This window comes from Cervus canadensis, chromosome 7 (genome assembly GCF_019320065.1).
Source record: "Cervus canadensis isolate Bull #8, Minnesota chromosome 7, ASM1932006v1, whole genome shotgun sequence".
Lineage (NCBI taxonomy): Eukaryota > Metazoa > Chordata > Mammalia > Artiodactyla > Cervidae > Cervus > Cervus canadensis.
This window is the reverse complement of record NC_057392.1, coordinates 52114968-52131672: the sequence shown is the minus strand read 5'-3', so window position 1 is coordinate 52131672 and position 16705 is coordinate 52114968. Positions and strand designations below refer to the sequence as shown.

The window sequence follows — 16705 nt, the reverse complement described above, 5'->3', positions numbered from 1 at the left end:
TCTTTGCTGATGAGAATCCAGAATTCTTCGATGAATAATCAATAAGGTATTAGAGATCTGATAAGTTTATTCAGTGGTGGTTGTATTTCACAGAATCAAATTCCTGTAACTGTATTGAATTAATAGCTCACTTTCCTTTCCAAGAGGATATTTGTTCACTTTGTTTGTGTGACTATATCTGCATAGTGATTACTTGATAAATATAGAAAATCTCTCTTTTCATGTGGCTGAGGTTAGCAAAACTACCATCACATTAAGGCTGAGGAAAAGAAGCATAAAACATTTTGAAATTAAATCAGTAGCTACTACAAGACTAGAAATATATTAGGATCGTTGATTGTCCATACTGGCAAAGTGAGTTATGTCTGTTGGTTAAAACAAGCATACATTCTCTCTCTCTTGCTCTCGTACACACACACACACACACACACACACACACACACACACACACTCACTCACGCACATGATTAAAATGGTTTTAAATGCTGCTGAGTGGTCTGGTTGTCTAAACTGATATTGTCCTTTCTATTATACTGTGATTATTGTTCAGAGCAGTGTTGTCCAACAAATCTTGCATGGTGGTGGAAGTACTCTGTATTTCTCACTGTCCAAAATGGTAAGCACCAATCCTATATGTCTATTTAGTATTGGAGGTGTGGCTAGTGGGACTGAGGAATTGGATTTTTATAATTTAAAAATCAATTTAAATAAATAGCTATATGTGACTAGTAGCTGCCATAAACAATGTGAAAACAATTTTTTTTTTTCTGACCCTAGTGGATAGAATAATGGATGGATAGAGCATACAGAATTGGTTCAGTTTAAGGAAATATTTTCTAATACCTGTTCCATCTGATGCTGGGCAATCTAAACACCTCCTGACTTGGGGTTTTGGAGAGTTGTAACTTTTCTTGGGTAACTTTTTTATTTTGTTACTGCCAACACAGAAAGGTTTGGTTTCAGAGCACCATTCCATAAAGTTTATGCCCGAAGCCCAGGAAACTTGTGAGGTTCTTTGTGGGTATATTTTTTTTTTTTAATCATTTATGGTAACTTGAGTCAGGTATTTCCTAATGGAAAGTCTTCCCTGTGTCCAACAGTTCTACCAGGATGAGTAAAATTAGCTGTGTTTTCACCCTGCTACCTCGCTCTCTGTTTTCACTGTCCTGTTTTTCAGTATTTGTCTCATGGCCAATCTTTCTCCCTGTCATATGGAAATTTCTGACTCGGCCATTTTCACTTTTCCAATAAGCTACCCAGTTACCCTGTGGTCTCTGATAATGATGTAGATGGTTTGTGATATTAAAGTAGTGCTTCTGATTTGAGGACATATTATCTCAGCATTTTCAAACCCACTTGCCTGCAATCTAGTGTGTCTGTGGTTAGCTATAATATATCTCCTTGCCAAACAAGTGGTTTGGGTTACTGAGGTTTTCATTTAACTTTGAATTGAGGGAGGCTGAGGGGGGCAGGGAGAAACTCAGAAACCTATTTTGATGAATTGCATCAGAGTTAAATGTTTGGATTAAATCACTTATTTTGCTTTTTTAGCATCTCCGTACTGAGCTCAGGCTTGTGCTTTTTATTGAAGCTGTGTGTTTATGTTTGTATATATGCAGACACATGTTTAAAACTCATACTTAAACTGTATATGAGTCTATTATATAACTGAATGTTTGCTACTCACGTTCCTGTGTTAACTGACCTTGCTTTCATGTTTGGTGCTAGTAAAGCATTTCTCTTTAGTTAGGAACTGGTGTTTTTTCTCCTTTTTGATAATGAGAACTGAGCATCTTTTCATATTTTCCTGATTGCTTTGGTTCTCAGGAAAATCAGATACAAATTTGGGGCCTCACGTAGACTTTGTTTTTGTTAGCATACTTTTTTCCTTAAAAAAAAAAAAAAGCTTATTCTCTAATCTTAAGGAAACAGTATTAATATAATTAAATTGAGTAAATAAACATTGCTACTGCAACTCATTTTTTTCCTCTAGTAAATATTTCCTGCTTCACCATTTAGATGCCTAAATAGGATTAAAAATATATATCTATCTTTTTGTTATAAAATGTTATAAAATATTAAGAAAGGGATTATGAATGATAAGATTCCATTTCATGATATATAAATTAGAAAATAAAATATAAACACGTTTTAGAAGGAAACTAAGCTACATTATACTCCTACAGTACATAATGAGTGTTAGGACTTTGATGTTTATTCTTTCTAGTATTTTCTAAATGAAATTTAACTTGAAAAACCAGATATTTCAACCGTAGTCCATGTACACTATAGTGTGCCTATGTGCTCAGTCACGTGTGACTTTTTGTGACCGTATAGACTGTAACCTGCCAGGCTCCTGTGTCCATAGAATTTCCCAGGCAAGGATACTGGAGTGGGTTGCCATTTCCTCCTCCAGGGGGTCTTCCCAGCCAGGGATCAAACCCATGTCTCCTGCACTGGCAGGCAGATTCTTTGCCACTGAACCATCTAGGACACCCCCTGCTCTGTACTATGAGCATATCCTAGACAGAGGCTCAGAGATCAGTCTTGGGCTCTGCCTTAATTGTGTTGAGTACCTTCAGGACTTCCTTCACCCGGGCATAGCTCATGTAATATGCCACGTGAATAGTCGTCTGTCGTGTATGTAAAGTAACAGACTTCTGAGTGCCAGTGGTTTGTACAAAGCATCTACATACATTCTAGGAAACGGTGAGTGCTCTGAGGATGAAACTAGGACCAGGGAATGATATCTATAGATTAGCAGGAGAGTCCTTCCACAGACAATTTTGTAGTTGTCTGAAAGCTGTATGAAAAGGAAGTGGGCTTCCTGTGGTTAAATATTTAGGTGATTATTTGGACAGGACAAAGTTGGACATGGCAACTCCTCACACTCTTTCTAATAATAGGTTTCTATAATTTTAAGGAAGTGATGAATCAGTCAGCAAATATTTGAGGAAACTTGGGAAGCTCATCCTATCATCCGGGAACTATATTGTTTTCAGTGATATTTTGAGGGGATTAAAGCCTCTTGATATTCTAAGACATTTTGGACTTCTGACCAAGGTGGTGACTTTGTAGATATTTGGTGAAGCTTTGCAGAAAATCTTGAGTTGCACTGTTCTGGTCTTTGTGGAGTTTTTTTTTTTTTTTTTTATAAAAAAAGGTAGCTTTCTGTCTTTCTGTAATGTTTATGGAAGAATAATTAATCTTGAAAACATCTTTCTGTTACTAGACTTCTTAAGACTCCCTCTCTACCCTCCTCTTTTTTTTGTCTCTGTCAATTTTGACTCATTTTCCATTCACCTTATACTTAATGTATTAACATTTTCTAATGTTCAGGTCTATTTGGCAGCCTGCAGCTCCAGTATTCTTGCCTGGAAAACCCTATGGACACAGGAACCTGGCGGGTTGCAGTCCATGGGGTCACAAAGAATTGGACATGGCTGAGCGACTGAGCACAATTGTAGAGGACTTCTGAGGACATGAGATGGTTTTTTCAAACGAACAACTCAGAGGATTAGCTCCAGATTCTGAAAATTCATGCCAGCCCTTTAGTGCACAGCATGTTCTGCTTCAAAACACCATGTACATCCTATGTACCCTGTCAGGTTGTTAGTTTAACAAACATGTCCTCATGTATACACATTTTTCATAGCCCTGAGGTCTAATCTGGAAGTGCCACGTATTTAACTATGTGATCCTTGGCATGTTATCCCAACTTTGAGAGCCTTATTGAGTGATGTGCTTAATTGTCATTTAAAAGAACCAACAATTAACCACCTTCCTGAGTGTACAACTTTTCTAGGTATTCTAGGAGTCTGTCAGGTCATTATCCTTTCCATTATAATACATCTGAAATCTGGATGTTGGGAACAGAAACCCTTTACTGTCATTTAAGGCTGTGTGGGTATTTTTGAAGCTCCTTAGCTTTGTTTTGGTGGAGAATCAGGATGGATCACACCTCCAAAAAATACAGAATTTCATGACATATCATTTACACTAGTCATTTTTCTCAGGGGCCATCCTTTCTATAGGGATTTATCAGAAAATTATTATCCTAGGCACTGGGATAAACGTTGGCAAGAAGATCATAAGATTTTTTCCGGCCTTTCAGGGTCTTGAATGTTTGCTGGGGAAACAAATGAATACATGTACTTATAATATGATTAGTCCTCAAGCATTATGTTTATTACATGTTATGAAATCATTGGGAAAAAGAGCATAAGTAAATCTGCTGGGTTTTGTAAAATGTCATTTGTGATGGTTTTGGTTGTGTCTTCTGTAGGATTGGGTTCATAAAGAGGTGGCATTTGGATGAAGTTTTTCTGAAGGTTGGTTATGAATGTTTTAGAGAATGGAGCGTTGCCCCGGCAGATAGGAGAGGGTCCCTGCCCCCACCGTGTATCCAGTGGTCACTGACTCCCCTCAGACTTGTATGGCTCTCCTGTTCTCTCTGTTTCACACCCACACTGACCAACCGTGAGAAACACAAACCAAAACCGATAACCATAAAAGTCCCCAAACAATTGAAGCATTGGTTAATGATACTTGATGCCCTGATCATTTGTACAATATGTGGAATGAAAATCTTTGCCTTTCACAAAGGAATTGCAGAAATCTCTGTGCACTTTGTGGGTAGTTTAGTAAGTAGGGGTAATTTTACCAAGGGTAGTAAGTACAGGAAGGTGGGTCTGATTTAATTACCATATTTTGTAGATTTCTGTTGAGAAGGATCCTCTGTCTCCCAGACAGATGGAGTAACCATAGTCAATTGTAAAGAACAGGGGATTTGGAGACTTGAGATAAGAAAAGTAGCGCTTCCTTCCATTGGCTACTTTTGACCAGAAGCAAAGTAAATGAAAATAGAACAGCTGTGCTGTTAACATCAGCCAGAATTATGTGCCACTGTGTTCTCTCTGTCATACTGTACCTCAATTTTGTTCGTTACCACAAGATGGAAATTATAGACACTAAAAGTCAGAGAAGGATCAAAGGTTTCAGTCACCGTTTATCCCTAAAAAATCAATTGCTCAAGCATTATTTAGATGTTATTCTAGTTGTTTTCAGCTTTCTACCTGAAAGTGGGAAATTTCAGTTTTCAGAGTGACCCAGGGACTCAACACTATTTTGAGATTCCTAATTTTGGGGTTATTTGGGGGCTCATAATTGGGGCAAGTTGTTTGGAGAGTGTTTCCATTAGGAGACAAAGCTGAGCATCTCTAAGAAGCTGATGGTGGTGGTGATGGATGGGGTTGGTTTTGGAGTTGGTTTCAGTGGTGGTGATGTCGATGTCACTTCACTACCTATACATAAACTTTGCTGGGGTTGAGAATATGAAAGATTTGGCATTAGGATGAGGTCTATTCACAGTTTACCTGCATCCCATTTCTCTTCTACTGAGGCAGTTTTATTAAAACTTTAAATACAGGGAAGAGACTCTTCTTTAATGGTTTAGAGACATTTCTCTTGTAGGGCAGTGAATAAGAACTCAGTGATTTACATATGCTATCATTTCTTAGTTAAAATTTTCTTTAACAACTATTAGACACACTAGTCTGAATTCATTAATGCTGTCTTACCAAAGGAAAGGAAAGCCATTGATTTTTGGATGGAGATGGGGTAAAGTGGTTAGATCCCAAAGGGAGATTTTCCTTGGAATTTCCCCCTGCAGTTACTACCTAGGGTTTTTTTTATAGGTCATCTGTGAAGCACTGTACAAAGGACAGGAATTTTTTTTTTTTTTGTCCTTGCTTTTCAAAAGTGAACATAGACCAACTGTGATTGCTAGTGGCTTATTCTTGGGAGATAGATAAAGTAAACTATGTCCCATTTTTATTGCTCTATTTTAATACTTGGAATCCACTTTCTGACCTGAATTTTATTTCGCCCTCAATTTCAAAGAACCTAATTCATATTTGTCTTATCTTAATTAGTATTTAATAATACCACTCTTTTCTGTCATACTTAAATATAGACCCATTTCTTCTACAAGTTCTTTGAACAGAAATATTTGAGGCAAGAATAGTTCAGTTTGGTTTCCAATTCATTTGCTCGTTTGTTGTGTTATTTTGGTCAAGGCACTTTATTTCTCTGAGCCTTAATTTCCTCATAAATAAAGTGAGACTACTGACAAAACCTCTATCTTCAGAATGTTAGGAGAAGTAAGTGTGAAAGTGCATTGTAATCTCCAAAGTACTCTATTAATGTCAATTGTAGTTGACTGTTATTACCAAACTTTTCAAGACAAAACATCTTCCCCATGCATAGAATGTGTTTCCGTGTGTAGAGAAAAAAGGAAAGCAAACCTAAACCCAGCTCTCAGTATTGCGTATATATTCCATCTACTACTAATAGCATTTACACTAAAACAGAACAATTCACAAAATTATACCAGAACATACAAGGTAATACAGACATAGTTGAAAGATATAGTTTCTAGTGACTAATGTGTTACTAATCTAGGCATTTTTATGTGGGAGGAAGGTTGTTAAGATTGAGTCATAGCAATTGTATTTTCAGAATGTTTGCAATGTGGGTAAAAAAATGGCAAAGGGGGAATGACTTCTTTACTCCTCTTGTAGTTTATATAGTTAAATGGTCCCTCTGCTAAGAATGCTCACTACTTAAGCATTTCTTTGACATTGGCTTTGTATGTTAGCTACTTTAAGGTTTCCTCATACAGCTCTGCAGGTCACCCCCGCTCCTTGCACCTGCCCCTCCCCCCCATCCCCTTCACAACAAGCATAACTGTTTATTTTTCTGCCTCCAAAGAATTTTCTATAGGTTTTTATGTGTGTTTGCATCACTTAGTCATGTTTCACTCTTTGTGACCCCATGGACTGCAGCCCTCCAGGCTCCTCTGTCCATGGGATTCTCCAGTCAAGAATACTGGAGTGGGTTGCCATGCCTTTCTCCAATAGGTCTCTATAACCTTTATCAAATTTATTGTTTTGTCTGTTAACCTCTCTGTCGTTTCCACCTCCTTGATGACTTGTAAATGACTTAACCCTTCTAATAATAGAATTTAGCAAATGTTTGTTGAATAACTGTATTAACTAGGTGCATACTGTGCCATTTATTTATTTAAGGGGATCCACAGATGAGTGAGAGTCATCTTTCTCTTCAAGAAAAGTAGGTGGGAGATCTATAAATCCTGCTTCCCATTTGTGAGACTTGCTTGCTTTTATGTAAACTGTTCCACTGTATATATGTACATATCTGAATTTTAAAAATCACTAAAACTCTGTTCTTTTCATGGGAAAAAGAAGAGGTTTCTAGTTTTTATTTGAATGTCTGGATAATTTTACAAGCCTCTGTGATGCTGTCATCAAAAACAGAGCTTAATTCTTTCTATTCATAACATATTGTCGTCATCCTTTGTCTATGGAACTCTGTTCTTTGATTTTTTTTGACCAGTTTTTATTCATTTTTTTTCCCTATTAATGAGAATCTCCATCTCCTGAAGTCTTACTTTATGCTACGTCCAGCACTAATTGGGTGGAATATGTAGAGACTGTAGGGTTGGATGAGAATGGAGAATGATGCGGTTGGCCATTCACGGCAAAAGATAGTCTGAGATTAGGGTGGATAAGAGCAAACATGGGAGGGAAAAGTTTGAGAATAGGGAGGGTAAGAGCCCAGGGTCCAGTGGTTCCTCTTAAATGTGCCTGCAGGGAGACAGTCGGTAAGTTGATGCTCTTTATTCTCTGTACAGTTTCTAGCTGTTGCTTCAAAGTAGAATAGAGGAGAAGCAAAGATCCTGTCTGAACTTGTCCTGACTGAGAAATGTTTTCTGTAGTTCCCAACCTGGTTACTGATTTACAAAAGCGGCTGGTTGTGTGACTTCCCCATCTTGCATTAGAGTAGCAATGCAAAGAATGCAGAGGCTCATTTTGAAAGGGACTAGGGAGGATGTATAAGAAATTATGGATTAAGCAAGTAATATTTCAGTATAAATGAGATGATGATTTGGAAGTTTTTAGTAAACCTTAGAGGCTAACTGTGTATTGCAGTATAGCCTCATGCAAGTAGGGATGTGTGTACATCTTTGTAGTCATGGAAGATCTTCTAGGTTCTTTACTAGCTTAGGCTGTACCCCTATTTTGTGGGTACCAGTTCAGCCTCTACTGTAATAAGATTGAGGGTCAAATAACAATAATTGAATGTATTTCAGCCTTGCTTTTTAAATATTAAGAAATAATTGACAGGAGTCATTGTTAAGGTAATCATAAGTTCATAAATTCCTTGGCTTATTATAATATGTCAGATATATCATCATGTTTATGGTTTAATAGTGTATGCTGCTACTGAAGTAAAAGATGTGAATTTTATAAGTTTTTATATTAACAATTCTAGTTGTAGAATTTAAGTGTAACATATATAAAACATTACAAAAAGTACAGAAAACATAGAAAATAAATATATGTAAAATATACCATTAAAAAAACCCAGGAACCTACCATCTGAATTTAATAGATGTTAGTATTTTGCCTTATTTGCTTCAGTCTTCTCTGTTTGTAAAGCAGTGGAACAGCGTATGTGGTAAAGGCACACTTGCTCATGTACTTGTGTCTCTAGGGGTCACCACTGTTCTCAATTCAGTTATATCACTACCAAATATTAAAAACTTATATTTTTGCTACAGGTATATATATCCATAAACATATTTTTAATGTCATGCTGACTTCTTTGCATGGTTATCCACATGGAAAACTGCACTAATTTTATAATTTTTATTTTATTCAGCATAATATTAAAAGATAGAAAATTATATTTTTGACATAACTTTTTGCCCTAATAACATAAATTGAAGTGGCTTTTAAGCATTTTTGAATGTAATTGCAGAATGATAATTTTTTACATTGTGACCTAAGGCATGTTGCATACACAGTATGTGTGTGTAAAGCTGAAAAAAATTTCTCCAAACCATAGTTTCCTCTACTATGTGTGATATACTCTATTTTCCAGGTTGTTCATTCTGAAATGCTTGTCCCAGGCTCAATAAATTGCTTTTATAATCTAATAATATGTTGCCATCCATGGTTTGAAAAACATTAGTTAGTTTAAGATTAATCTAAAAAGTTAGTCTTAATCTAAAATTAATTCTGCCTTTAGTTTGCAAATAATAAAAGCTTTTGTAGTTTAATAAATGTGCTTCAGAAAATAAGGCAGTGTGACTCAGCAGTAAAGAAACCACCTGCAGTGCAGGAGACACAGGAGATGTGGGTTCAATCCCTGGGTCAGGAAGATCCCCTGGAAGACGAAATGACAATCCACTCCAGTATTCTTGCCTGGAAAATCCCAAGGACAGAGGAGCCTAGTGGTCTACAGTCCATGGAGTCACAAAGAATCAGACATGACTGAGCAACTGAGCACTCATATTAAAATAGCATTCTTCTGCAAGAGGTTTGATTACATTCATTTTGGCTAACTCATTCTGAATATTTGTTTTCTATGAACTAAATCCATGCATGTCTAGCCATTTAATTAATTGATGTTAATTATTAATAGCTAAGTTTTAGAGAAAGCATGTTAGTCCTTGTAGAGTATCTCCTTGCAGTCTGTCCTGCCTGTGGTCTACCATAAATCCAGGAGGGTTGTCAGGGCATCAAGAACAGAAAGAATTCTTGCTTGCCCAAAAACTGACTCCCACCTCTGCCACCAACAGTCTGTGTAGAAACCTTTAATAAGTCCTTTCTTCCTTGTGGGCCTCATTTTCCTCACCTATTAAACAGAAGGTTTAACTAGCTTTTCTTAAAAGTAGGTTCATTCTGTGAAATATGGGAGAACTTTGACCTGGGCCCCAGTTATTAAAATGTTATGAGAATATATCTGGTGTGAAAGAATAGGACTTTCTATTGAAATTGCTGGTTTTGAGGTTGCATTTGAACCAGGGGTCAGCGGGTCATATTTGGTTTGATATGATTTTGAGACAGAAATGATTTTCCATCATAAAACCTTTTCAGAGTAATCTGATGTCTCCAAGCTCTGCCTGCTTTTTTGTTTCATTATCTCTCAACGAGGGACAGGGCTGTGTGAATGTGTATGTGAACATTCATAAGTGCTAAGAATGGCAAAGGAATATTTCTGCATTCTGTTTTAATTAAATGTCCTCACAGACAAAACCAGAGCTGCAGGAAAAAGTCTGTAAACTCTGGTAAAAGCCCTGGAGGACAGGTTCCTGAGTTCTACACATGGCAGGCATCTGAGGCTTTGGGAACTTTGCTCTTTAATGTGAGGTACATGTTTGGAATAGAGTAAGGATATATCACCTAAGCTACACGTCCTTAAACAAAACAGTATTTTTCATGACAAGAGTCCTTCGTGTATGTTTGCTTTAAGAAACAGTTTAAATTACAATTTGGGTGGAATGAACCTATAAGACCATCTCTTCCTATTGGTGTCTAAAAAAATAGTCCAGGAAATATTCTGCGTGGCTGTCCAGGTGGAGAGAGTTAGCGGCAGATGCTTAGTTCCAAGGTTCCTACTGTCTTTTGGTTTGTGAAGTCTTTTTAGGTAGCTCTACATTTAGAGAAACCTAGAGAACCAGTTCTAACTCATGTGTGAGAGTGTAGACTCACTGAATGTGACTACATTTTAAGTATACATCTGCTCTTGCCTGAGGGGCTAATAAAGGTGTGTTTTTCCCTGATAGGATCAGGATAAGCGTAAGTCTCTGGGAGAGGATCTGCTGAACCCCAGATGGCTAAGGCATAAGCTCTGTGTGTGTGTGTGTGTGTGTGTGTGTGCATGTACACATTCAGTTGTTTTGTTGTGTCTGTTTGCGATCCCGTGGATTGTATGTAGCCCGCCAGGCTTCTCTGTCCAGGGGATTTCCCAGGCAAGAATACTGGAGTGGGTTGCCATTTCCTGCTCCAAGGGATCTTCCTGATCCAGGGATCAAACCCTCCTCTCTTGCATCTCCTGCATTGGCAGACAGGTTCTTTATCACTACGCCACCTGGGATCACTGAGGCATAGGCCAGATTTCCTTTAATCCTTCTGACCATGCAAAAACTCAGATTTTTCTCAGCTGCAGTATGTAAAACATTCTTAACTCTTTTACTGTCATAGCAGTACTTGCCCTCCCTTTATAGACATGGATTCGAATTTCTGGACCTCATCCTTAGGCCAGGACCTCACCATTATTTTGTTACTTTGTTGTACACCTGTACTTGGCATTGAGCAGATACTATCTGGATTTGTGTGAATGAAGACTTTATACCAACTAATTACTCTTTTGTACATTGCCATTTATAAAGTTGATCATCCTGAAGTATTAGAATGGATTCTTTGGAGTCCTGAACAAAGTCTTTCTTTTTATGTTGAAGTGCTACTAATGAGCTTTCCTGTCTGCCCTTCTCCCTCGTCCTCTGCAGTGTGCCGAGACTTTGCTGTCCTGGAGGACCACACGTTGGCCCACAGCCTGCAGGAACAAGAGAGTGAGTAACAGCCCCTGCAAGCTCCTCCAGTTTTCTTTTTTAGTGGTAGCCTTGAGGCAGATTTCTTAGGGTGAGGTGGGGAGAAGACAGAGTTGTCAGGCTACACACCCATCATCCCAGGGGATCTGTCTAGGCAGGTGACCGCTTGGTGAAGAATGCACTTCTCGGTGTTTTGAAGTGAGACGGCTGCTGGGGATGAGAAGACCGTTGGGTATATCGGAGGAAAGGAGGGACTTGAGCCATTTCCTTTGCTTTAATGCTGTAGGGGGAGACAGTGGTTATATGGGGATCAGGAGTGTGTAGAAGGCTGGCATAAGAATAGGGGTCCGAATACCTTTACCTGGGCAATGGAGGTATCTAGATTGTAGGATTTTCTGAATATTTATGTATGTAATTATGAAAAGTAAATCTAAGTTATATGTATTATACAAAAGTACATATATGTGAACTTGTGATTTGTGTGTCAGTATAAAAATTCAGTGTTGAAAAATGCAGTTTTTAAAATGAAGTGGCAACTTTGGGAGCAGGAGGAGCCCCGGCCCTGGCTTTACATGGTTTGTGTAGAAGTTTAGGCACTGCCACTGCTGACCAAATCCACATGACTTAACCTTTCTGATTCTCTTTTTCCTTAATGAAAAGATGGGAGTGCCAACTCCTATGCTGCATATTATACGGCATTACTGAGAATATACGTGGAAATGATGGCTGTGAAGTTCTTTTTAATTGAAAGGCTCTTCTTAAGGTTATTCTTAAAAGTTTATTACGAATAAGCCAAAGCATTGTAATTCCTCTCTCCAATCTTCCTGTCCAGTTGAGCATCATTTGGCATCGAATGTTCAACGGAACCGTTTGGTCCAGCATGATCTGCAGGTGGCTAAGCAGCTTCAAGAGGAAGATCTGAAAGCCCAGGCTCAGCTGCAGAAGCGCTATAAAGACCTGTGAGGACTTGGGGAGTGGGAGGGCATTGTGCCAGGACTGGTTTTCAGGGAAGAGGACTTTCTGTCTGTCCCTTTGGTTCCTTTCACTATTAGATTATAAATCCTACAGTGACGATCCCATAGTTTTTTTTATTTTAAAAAGCTGTCTTTGTTGCTGGAATTCCCTTCTAGGTTGGGGACGTGCAGTTTCTGGCAGGACTCAGCACTTGTCACTGATGGCTTTGAGCCATCTGGTCCAGCTCCGTGTCTCACTGTTCCTTAACTGTACACTGGGGGGATGATCTCTGTCTCCTCTGCCTCCTGTGGTTTGGCAGGAATCTAGCAAATTCCTGGATGTCACAGAACTTTCTGAAGTCTACTGGGTTCCTTTACTATTTCCTAGTAATGTTTGTTCCTCTTATTTTCCTTGAACCCCTTGCCTTTTCGGGGGAGGGGCATGCCACTTGACTTGTGGGATCTTAGTTCCTTGAGGGATCAAATCCATGCTATAGTAGTAAAAGTGCCAAGTTCTAACCACTAGACTGCCAGGGAAGTCGAGAACCCCTTGCTTTTTATATAGAGGCAGACTCTCTTGGAAAGTTCTGAACTGTACCCTCCCTTCTCTTCATAACTTCAGTGTCTGACCAAAATTATTTCTCCATCTCCTTCTAAATAGATCATGTCTAAGGTCTCTCCCATCATAATGACTTTTTAAACTTCTTTTTTAATGTTTTGAAAGCTCACAGAATACATCTCTTCTTTGAGAGAGGTTCCTATACTTCAATCCGTAGTGGTAGACTTAACTACAGAATTGTTTTGAGGAGGAAGGAGTGAAGGAAGAAGTGAAGGGACCCTTCTGTTTATTTTATTTGTCTTATTTAAATAAACACGAGAGCCTATTACTTTTGCCACCTTTGAGGAAGGGTTTTTCTGTCCTGTTATTTGCAGAGAGGACTTTATTCATTATTTTATTCAGTTTCCTTATTTTGTTCATAAACATTCTTATTGACTCTTGCTAAATAACCCTTTCACCATGCAAGGCACCAGAGAACACAGATATGAATGAAACATAACCATTGTTTTTAAGGGACTCAGGGGAAAAAACTGAGCACTTGCCAAAGTGACATGCAAGTTCATGAAAAATTCTGTATTTTTAAAACTAGATTAATAAATACTTTTTGGTAAGTTCAAAAAACTGAGTGAATGAAAAGAGGATATAGAAATAATAAATGAGTAGATTTTTATTTTCAATTTTGTGGTTTGAATGGTTCAGAATCCTATAATATTAGATCTGTAACATGAAGTCATTAAATCCCAAAACTTTTGTGGCTAATAAGATGACATGAGAGGGCATGGTTCACTGGTTAATAGTGGCAGGACCGGAAATCAGGTCTCCAGGTATTTTGTCCAGTAATTTTCCTACTAGTGACTAAAAAAAGCTTGTTGTTTCTAAAAAAGTGTGCTCTCTGTCATGTATTCTCTTCTTCACATGTAGGGACGTATATGTACATGTAGAATGTGCACATCGGACAGAAAGGGAGGAAGCATATTCTACATGTACATACACATCCCTGTATGTGCACCTATCTACTCTCATCTCCAACTATTTCCAAACTTGTTGAAAAGGACCATTTCCTTATATAAACAAGAATAGTGTTCAGCCCCTCACTTTTGTTAGAATAGAATGTGTGGATTTCTATTCCTCCAGAGAAGCTAGGATATTACCGCCACCCCCAACCCTAACACTTTTCAGGTACAAAGGCTGCTTTAAAACGGGGAATATACAACCAAGACTAGATTTGTTGAATACTCTTAAGTTCAACTGACAGGGCAAGAATAAAAGGGAATATTGGTTTAGCAAGTGAACTGCATGTATAAGCCACAATTGTAGTTTTGTTCCAGCATCTTTTAGATAGCAAGCTCTAAGCATATGTATATCTCTTTAGGAAACAACTAAAGGTTGTAAGGGCCATGTAAACGCTGGCTCACCAGCATTATCACACTCTGTAGAGTTATAAGCTGCCTGTTAACTTTTCCTGAGCTCAGGAAGATCCCCTGGAGGAGGTCATGGCAACCAGTTCAGTATTCTTGCCTGTAGAATCCCATGGACAGAGGAGCCTGGTGGGCTACATTTCATAGGATTGCGAAGAGTTGGACACAACTAATGCAACTTGGTCTAGTCTGACTGTTCCTGAAACCTGAAACCAAAAGACTGTCTCTGAGAGATCCAAACCCCATTTCTTGTTGAAACTGCTGTTTCATTTGTGCTGTTTGAAAGGACGTGTTTCTCCCCACAAAATGATGTGTCTGGTTTCTCCCACCAAAGTATACTGTGGGGTTCTGAGCACAGGATGGAGATTTATTTAGTTTTGTATCCTCAGTGTTGAGCACAGCGCCTGGATAACAGCACATGTTGTGTGAGTCTTTTTTGAGTGCACGAATGCCGATACAAAACAAAACTATGGTAGCCGCAGTATTACAACCTTTGGTTGCCTTAGTGGCCTGAAAGTTAAGAGAACTGGCATCAGCCACAGAGGTTTCTCCTGGCACCTGAAGCTGTGGAATATACATTCCCCGCCATTTTTAAAGTTTTACTGAAACTGAAAAAAATATATTTAATTAAAAATTTATAAAAACTGTTTTGAAGTCATACCACCACCTCTAAGTGACCACAGTATTACTGACATTTTAGTGAATTCATTCTTACTTTGTTTATGCGTACTTTGTGCATACTTGGATATTTGTGGATCTTATTCTCATAGTGTACATCTCCTTTGCAGAATCTTGAGGGACTGTGGTGATGGTTTAGTCACTAAATCATGTCTGACTCTTGTGAGCCCACGAACTGTAGACTTCTAGGCTTCTTTGTCCATGGTGTTCTCCAGGCAAGAATACTGAAGTGGGTTGCCATTTCTTTCTCCAGGGGATCTTCGCATGACCCAGAATTAAACCTGTGATATGATCATACAAGAAAGGCCTGGAGCTTTCCATTGTAGTGTCTGGGGATCAGATTCTGATCCTACCACTTACTTTCTCTGTGACCGTAGGGAAGTGATTTTACTACTCTGGGCCTCAAGTTTTTCTAGCTATAGGATGTGATGGTATTGACCTCTTTGCATCATTATTGTAAGGACTGAGTGAGATAAAAATATGCCCTGGCTCATAGTGAGTATTCAGTGAATTGTGTTGTGGTTAGACAAATCATTCCTTGTATCCTTCCTTCATGTTGTTTTCTCCTTTGTTTTTTAGTGAACAGCAAGACTGTGAAATTGCTCAGGAGATTCAGGAGAAGCTGGCTATTGAGGCAGAGAGACGACGCATTCAGGAGAAGAAGGATGAGGTACAACTTGTTTAATGCCCCTCCGCCTCGTGGAGGAGGGCTGCTCAGCTCTGACTCTGTCCACAGGCACAGTGTAGGGTTGCTGGGCGGGCAGGAGAGCGTTCCCCTTTTGGGGGTGCATAGTCCAAGTGTTGCCCTCCATGGACCACTGTTTATTTTGATAAACCACCAAACCAAACCACCTTTTGGTTGTTGTTTAAGTGGTAAAATCTTAAAAGATGATAATGGTTAATTTGACAAAAAGTGTGAATTCGTTTCTGTAGGGCTGCTGTAACAAATCACTACAAACATGGTGGCGAAGAACAGTAGAACTTGATTCTCTCACAGTTCTGACGGTTGCGCATCGAAATTAAGGTGTTGGCAGGGCAGTGCTGCGTACTAGGAGAGATCCCTTCTTTGCCTCCTCTTAGCTTCTCGTGGCTCTTGGCAGGCTGCATTCCTTGCCTTGTGGTTGCATCATATCAGTCTTTACCTTTGTTGTCATATGGCCTTCTTCCCTGTATCTTTTTGTCCTCTTGTTTTCTTTGTAGGATACCAGTCATTGGATTGAGGGCCCACCCTAATAGAGTAGATCTTCTCTTAAATAATTCTACCTGAAAGATGCTATTTTTAAATAAGGTCATGTTCTGAAGTTCTTGATATAACTGAATTTTTAAGAGATAATTCAGCTCAATACAAGATATCTGTCTATGGGTTATTCCCACAACTTAAGGGAGAGCAAACCTTGAATGTAGCCTGAACAGGAGTCACGGGCTGGTCATTGCTCTCCCTCTTTTTTATTAATGGGTTCACTTTCCTATGATACCCTGCCTGAAAACAGTGATCCATTTAATTCTGTATATATTTTTAAATTGTATTGTTTTTAAGCTGAAAATGACTAAAATTAGCAGTAGTGTATGGTTTGTAAAAAGACTTGAATTTGTACTTAGTGATCATTGTTTTTGCGTTACGTTTTCAGCATTTCTTACAAACGATTGTGTTGACTGTGTGTCTGCTCTTTTTATACCT

The 16705-nt window shown here is 38.6% G+C and overlaps 1 protein-coding gene across 2 annotated transcripts in view; it reads left to right on the top strand.

The window, feature by feature from the left end:
* Positions 1-16705, top strand: part of CCDC50 (coiled-coil domain containing 50) — a 75748-nt gene that overhangs the window by 19691 nt on the left and 39352 nt on the right. For both annotated transcript variants that reach the window (XM_043473418.1, XM_043473416.1), the window contains exons 2-4: positions 11378-11440; positions 12252-12378; positions 15607-15697. In XM_043473418.1, the coding sequence (XP_043329353.1) occupies positions 11378-11440; positions 12252-12378; positions 15607-15697 (281 nt within the window). The remainder of the gene's footprint in view (positions 1-11377; positions 11441-12251; positions 12379-15606; positions 15698-16705) is intronic.